This window comes from Sapajus apella, unplaced genomic scaffold (assembly GCF_009761245.1).
Source record: "Sapajus apella isolate SASKATOON/1434 unplaced genomic scaffold, GSC_monkey_1.0 scaffold14, whole genome shotgun sequence".
NCBI lineage: Eukaryota > Metazoa > Chordata > Mammalia > Primates > Cebidae > Sapajus > Sapajus apella.
This window is the reverse complement of record NW_022436954.1, coordinates 32,142,272-32,149,541: the sequence shown is the minus strand read 5'-3', so window position 1 is coordinate 32,149,541 and position 7,270 is coordinate 32,142,272. Positions and strand designations below refer to the sequence as shown.

The 7,270-nt window shown below is 40.9% G+C and overlaps 1 protein-coding gene across 5 annotated transcripts in view; it reads right to left on the bottom strand.

Annotated features, from left to right (window-relative positions):
* Positions 1-4,011: 4,011 nt before the first annotated feature.
* The window catches only part of MPPED2 (metallophosphoesterase domain containing 2), a 177,316-nt gene continuing 174,057 nt past the window's right edge, over positions 4,012-7,270 (bottom strand). For 4 of the 5 annotated variants that reach the window (XM_032283671.1, XM_032283669.1, XM_032283670.1 and 1 more), the window contains exon 7: positions 4,012-5,530. In XM_032283671.1, coding sequence (XP_032139562.1) covers positions 5,412-5,530 — 119 coding nt within the window. In that variant the 3' untranslated portion in view covers positions 4,012-5,411. The remainder of the gene's footprint in view (positions 5,531-7,270) is intronic. The other variant, XM_032283672.1, reaches the window with a different exon arrangement.

The window sequence follows — 7,270 nt, the reverse complement described above, 5'->3', positions numbered from 1 at the left end:
ACTCATTTTCTGTATGGTTTCTTACGCAGTCTGGTTCAAGGAATTAGCTTTCTCTCGTCAAGGGCTGTAACCACCAGAAAATAAAATAAATGTTAATTTTTGCCCTCTGCCCCTGCTGTTTATTGTCGTTGTTTCTGTTTATTTTGTTTTGCTTTAGAAAATTACAACTGACAGAATAAAAATCTTCCATCCAGGGTCCTGTCGATATTACCATATCAATTTTGACAAATCCACTGTGATATGTGAATGATTCCTTTTCTACAAGTGTGGAATCTGAGGCTGACAGAAATAAAGGAGCACATCCAAGGCTACCTACCATGTCTGATTCCAAGGTTGAGGGCTCCTACCAACACCCAACAGCTTCTAGACCTGACATACACATGTATGTCAAAACGCATGACAAACAGTCATCCATGTTCTGAGGTAGAAAAGGTAGAAATTGAGCACCAATCTCTCTTGTAGAAGGAGGAATTAGAAGCCTATCAGCCTATGCAGGTGGAGGGTTGAAGCAAAGGAAAGTGAACCCTCATGGGAACACTCACGGGAAACCTCAGATTCTGAGGTTGCTTTCAAATAATCGTTTTCTCCTCACAGATTGGCAGCTTGTCCTGTGCTACAAAACGACACTATGTTGGGCCAAACATGATCTCTCCATCTTTGATGACTTCTGAATGCCAAGCTGAAAAAGCAGTTCATGCCCCAAATGGAATGTCCAAATGCCAATGTGGGGCATTATCTTTGAAATGCTCTGTGACCATGGTGATGCCACTGACCTTCTCTGAACCTCTCCTGATCTGCAGAGGCTGACTTTACAGGGGCACCAGGGAAGACTGGAGCTTCCCAGGGAGTCTTGTAAATCCGTGTTTTTCTCTCCTATGGAAGAGCAAAGTAGGAGGAGGAAGGTAAAGGGGATACTTAGAAAAGGAAGGGAAAAGTAGCTCTAACCTTTTGGAAGGGCCATGCTAGAAGGCGGACACATCCTGCTATTGAATGCAAAATAGGAGGAAAAAAAAACATTTTGTGCTAAGAACCTGACATCCAGAAGTGGTCCTGGAGCCTTCCGTGAAGACACACATTAAGACCATCCAATCCTGGAACCTTCCGCATAAGCAATTTTTCCTACCCCATACCTAGCAGTGTTTCCAAATGCCTCAGTTCATGGCCAAATCCTCAAAACAAAGTAGATCTTAATTCACTTTTGTTTAATAATTAAACCAAAAGCATCTTAAAACTTTCAGGAAAGTGGGAGTAGGGTATGAAAAGGGACTAGGAAGCAAAATAATATCTGGATGTTGACTCTGCCAAAGCTGCACATCCTTGCTAGATGAGCGTGGGGATGGGGCATTATTCTAAGACACAGCAAGTGTTTTATCTACAACTGACAAATCCCAAATCCTCCCAGCTTCCGTTTCTCCCTTAAGACCTGGGTCACGGTATTTATTTACTTAAATGATGGAGATGAAGGCAGGCTTAAAGCTGGCCACCTGTCAGAATAACAGTGACCTGTTTCTTAAAGGGATTTCAGCAACCTCCCAACATAAGACAAAAGGGAATTGTGTGGAAAACATATAGAAAAGAGCTCACTAATTGCGCTAAAAGAGGATGGTAAGGTGGAGTGGAAAGACTGTAAGGGCAGAGAGATGCTGTCAGAACTAAGCAGATCTGTGGGTGTCCTACCAGGCAACCTGAAAGAGTAGAAATCCCCTTCTCTTTGGAGATTAGAAGTGATTTTGCAAAGTATGATAGCCAACTGGGAAGTTAGGCTCCCTTATCACCTCTCATTAATGCCCTTGGGCTTCTCCCTATCCTTATGAAGAGAGGCGTGTTACAGTTCCTAAGCAATGCAAACAAACTTTCTCAGAAACAATACCACTTCTGCTTTCGAGGCTGGAGAGTCAACAGATAGAATCCTGCCTGAAGGCCAGGCAAGGTGGCTCAGGCCAGTAATGAGGCAGGCGATCACCTCAGCTCAGGAGTTAGAAACCGGCCTGGGCAACATAGGGAAACCCTTTCTCTACAAAATTAGCTGGACGCAGTGGCGCAGGCCTGTAGTCTCAGCCACTCAGAAGGCAGAGGCAGGATAATTGCTTGAGCCCAGGGGGTGGAGGTTGCAGTGAGCTGGGATTGTGCCACTGCACTCCAGCCTAGGCGACACAGCAAGGCTCTCTGTCTTAATCTTTCTCACACGCACCCCCCCAAAAAAGGGGGGGGTACAGAATCCTGCCTGGAAAATCTAAAGACAAAGCATGGATGACATTCTTTAACAAACACATGTGAACCACTTGCTAGATATCAGGCAGTGATCTCCAACAATGATCTTGTGTGGCACTTAGAACAACTTCCTCCTCCTCATCACTCCCATTTTACAGAGAAAGTGAGCACCCAGGCGAAGCACTAGTCCGAGAAGAGGCCAGTATGTGGACAGGCACACTGTCCCAAGGGTCTGGGCTCTTATCCACTGTTCTGTGCTGAGCCTCAGCACAGAGGATGTGGTGTTTCAGCGAGCTGCTACCTGAGGAATAGGATATATCCCCAGGCTTGTGCCAGTCTTTTATCAGCTCTTAGAGGGTAACAACTTATCCAGTCCATACACAGAATGATTAAAAGGGCATGGGCTATGGATGGATCTGCTTGTGAACCTTCCATTTTCCTAGGGCAAGTTATTTAATTTTGGTACATCTTACTTTCCTATCTGTAAAGCGGGGCTAATGTGACCTTACCCAGGTTTCTGTGAAGATTAGAAACAAAGTACACAGCCTGCTCAACAGATTGCCTGGTGATGGAAGGATAGGAAGTGCCTAATTTGTAAGCACTGTTGAATATTTACTTGTTTTAAGGCCCAGTGGAGAAAGCTCCGGGCATCTGGACAGTGATTACGAATCCCTCAGAGGCAGTTCCTGCATATGAAATGGTAGACTGGCTGAAGAAAGCTTTATCCACAAACGAGTCTGCTTTCTAGATTTAGCACATGTGGTAGCTCCCTGCTTCCACAAAATGGAAAGCAATTTTAGTAAGTGCTTAGTTCAATTAGTTTGTGTCCAGACAAAACTCTCAAGGGCTGTGCATACACAATTGTCATCATGATTACCCACGCACATCTGGAAGGCTTGTTTTTCCAGAAGCCAGAGGCCTAAGCCTAGCTTCTGGTATAAGAACCAGGCGAAATTTCCATTCAGTAGTCTACCACTCACTCCAACTCCTTAGGAAGGGGCTTGAAGTCAATGTATGCTTCTACTGGTGTAGAAGGTCAAAGAAGGGTTGTTCACTTGTCATAGTACCTCTTTTGGTCCATGTTAGCTACCATGGCCATGAGCTCCTTCAGGGAAGCCCATGGGAAGCTCAAGCATCTGCTCTACAAGCTTGGACCCAAATGTCCATCACACCCTAGAGTGACATCCAAAATAGTTAGTAACTTAACAACTACAGCATACCAAGATGGTTATATGTGAATCTGAGTGGGAATTCTGGCCTAGAACATTCTCTCAATCCTGCTGGTACTGAAATCAAGAATTCCTTTCAAGAATTGCACCAAAGGATCCACAATGGTAGGAAGGAAGGAACATATATCCAGAATACAATCCAATGAGCCCTGGAACATAAGACTTTGGGGATGCATTGCAGATTCAAGATTATGCTGTTTTTCTTCAGTGGTTTTCCCGTGTGATGTCTTTTATATTTTTCCTGGTTTATGGCACCCTACTCCCTTCTCCCTCTCGGTTGCCATTTTCCAACCAACCATTCTGTGGGTAGGCATCATTAAAAAACTGGTGAGGAGATGGTGACTGCTCTTGGGGAAAATGAGAATGTGTAGTGATTACTCTGTCATCAACTGTTTCCCAAAACTCACTATCACAAACTTGCCCAAAATACATCCACAGCCTTAACCACAGTTTCTGCATTCCTGTAGAAATTACAACAGCCAAAGATGAAACCTAAGGCAAGATAGATGACAGCGTGATGGAAGGAAAGAGTATACTGAGTGCCTTATCGATCTACCTGCCAGCCTGTGAATGGTGGGTAATAAAAATTTATTGAAAATTAGGGGAAAATCACTTATTCTAATTCTTCTGAAAGGCATTACTGATGTAGCATATGAATAAATCCTTCCTTCCCCAGGAAAAAACTACCAACCTCCCACCAGCCAACCCTCCAAACAGCGCAAATTTAAAAATCTTGCAATTTTATTTGCATATAAAGGCCGCTAGATATAGAATATCACAATAAATTTAAAGAAACAACTGCTTTCCTAAATTTCATTAACAAGGTAACATAAAATAGAATAAAGCTCAACAGCATTTACAATGGGAAAACAGAAATGACTATTAGCGACAATATTTTGTGCTAGCGAAGATTGCATCGACACACAGTGCAAAATGGGAGGGGGAGAGGAAGTAAGAAGACAATTCAGGGTATTTAAATAGAAAGGACAACTAAGCCTTATTTTAGTTAGCTTCCATTGCATCCATTTAAGTCTATACACGCCTGTAACTGTACCTAGATTTAACTCAAGCTCTTTAAGATCTTGAGTTCTGAGAAAATATGTCAGTTCCTTCCGACTTCTGATGTGCTGCTATACAGCATCCCTTTGCAGTTGTACTGTCCTTGGCAATATTAAACTCCTAACATAGTCATAATACACAAAAAATACTTATATATATAAACCCATATTGAAAAGGAGTCTGTATGTTCATTTTTTTTAACCGTATGAAATACCTGCTCTTGATAGATTCCATTTCTGTATTTTTAAAGCTAAAATAATTTAAAAGAAACAAACAAACAATGAGACCTTGTATAACCACAACAGGAATCTCACTAGCTACACCATCCTTTAAATGATGGCCATTTTCTTCTTAATGCAGCTTTCTTTATAGTGAGAGTGTGAAGAGAAGTCTTTTCCATGCCTACTTCTGTTGAGAAGATTGCTATAAATCGGGACCACATCTGCAAAGAAAAAGCATTACCAAGAAAACAACAACAAAACATCAAAAATTAAAATATTTCAAACAATACTCTTAAACAGTTGTGCAAATCCGGGTTGGTTTTTAAAACACTGCCTACCTGTTTCTTATTTTTTTTTCTTTCAGCTTAAAGCATATTAAAATAAGACTTTTATCACTTTTTAAAAGAAAGCTTGGCTGTCCTTTGGCGAACACTAACAATTTACAATGGCATGGCCTTTGAGAAAACAGAAGTCATTTTACAAATTCACAATGTTCCTCTGATTTCAGATGGATGCCCCATTTAAAATAAAATAAAATAAAGAAGAAGCACAACCTCTAGCATCATTTGTGTTCCAACAATTTACAAAAAGAACTCACAGGGTTTGGAAATAAGTAAGTGAATGTAAGTTATAATTAGAAAAATGGCAGTTTATAGACCTTCCCTCACATTCCAATAGGGCATTTAGAGCTTCAGGAGCCCTGTGGGTTTGGAAGGTCAAATATAATGGGAGGGTTGGTTGGTTGAAAGCTGACTGTACACGTCGAGGCATTGATGTACGTCGTGTAACCGTCGGTCATGATGCCATAACCTGTGGAGAGAGAGTGTCACATTTACTGTAATATATACAAATGAGAGTGATGGAATGTAGGACTGTCAGACAAGGAAAACAATTTTTGTCAGTGGGCAGTGAGATGAAATTCAATAGAGCCTCCTCAGATATAATGACTTTCAGAAGCTACTGCCCAATTTTATTCTATTTTCTTTAAATGAGAGAATCCACTCCTTTAACTAAGAATGATTATTTTTTTTCTTTATTTAAATACCAAACTTGTTGAAAAAGGGCTGTAATTCCTTTACTAGGGAGAATAAAGAAAAAATATTTTATTTCCTCCTTTTAAAAGAGGATTTTCATTTCAAAGCCTTGTGTTAACTATTGAGTTCTAGGGAATAAAATGAGTAATATAAGGACTACTCCTCAGCGGCAAACACAACCAAATTCCAAGTGGGATAGGCGGCAGGTGAGAGGGAAAGGATACTGCATTAGGAGTTAAGAAACAGTTTACTTATTTAGGAAATAATCTCTTAACTGCCTTTATGAAAGTTAACCATACATGATTTTTGAATTGTGTGGCTTTATTACTAAGTTCCCTTTCATTCAAAAGTGTCAGCTAGTCACATGTCTAAGTGATGGGTAGAAACATCACCCTGGGACGCTGTTTCCTCAGCTTACCTAGATACTAGATCAAGCGAAAACACATCCCATATGGAATATAAACCTTTTGTGATTTACTGGAGAAAGCTGTTTCCCTAGGTCTTTGGTGTATATGGTCCTTGGATAATTTTCAATATGTTAAAATGTTTGGCATGTTTGCAAGTTTGCACATTTCCCTGAATATCTTATATTTGCCTTATAGCCTCTTCAACTAAGATTGTAATTCTATGCTGGTATCAGGCTCTTATGGCATATAAAAATATAGCTGTGAAAAAAATAAAACCACCAAGATGTATGGAAGTAACTGAAAAGGCTTTTTTTCCACATTTGCTAAAAATTTCTCCAAGTAGGCCTGTGGAGAGCTTAATGAGGGTCAATGGAAAAATCTCTTAAGAAAAGAAAAGAGGCATTTAAAATTTGCGCTGTTTAGTTCTGGGGTCATAAAGTCTTGTTATCTCTCTCCATCAAGAGGTTGGTATTTGCCCTCTTCCTGCCCTCTTCAGCTGTCTTAAGTGAATAAAAGTGAGACAAGTTTATTTGAATACGATCTCCTCTCTTTTAGGCAAGTTTATTATTTTGGGACTTCAGTAGAATTCCTCAATTGTTTGGCTAGTTTAAAGGTAATTAATGATTTTTTTAGAAAAGATAAAATGCAAACTCATAGGCATGCTGCAAGAATTCAGACCCATTTTCAGAATAACAGTCCCCTAGAAATGTTGCTTAGTTTAGAAATGAGGTCCCACCTCTCTGGTCTCCCATTCAGGTGTTCCCTTCATCATACCTTAGGGCAGTGCCCTCCTCTTCAGGGAGCACAGCTCAAATCCAGGGCAGGCTGACATCCACTCTCTGAGAGCTGCACCCTGCTTTCCATCCACTCAGTTGGTACCTGCACTTGGAGCAAGCTGAATTTTCTCTGGCCTCAGTAGGATGATTTTCAATATGCTCTTTATTACCTGCCTAACCAGGAAGCTACTGGATTTGCGGGCTTTGAAAAAGCAAACTTTGTTTTTGCTTCCTCAGGCACAGAGCCTTAAACACCTCAACTTGAATGCAGATTCATAAATAACTCCAGAGAGCCGCTATAAGCAGGAGCTGGAGAGAATATAGTAGCTGCCC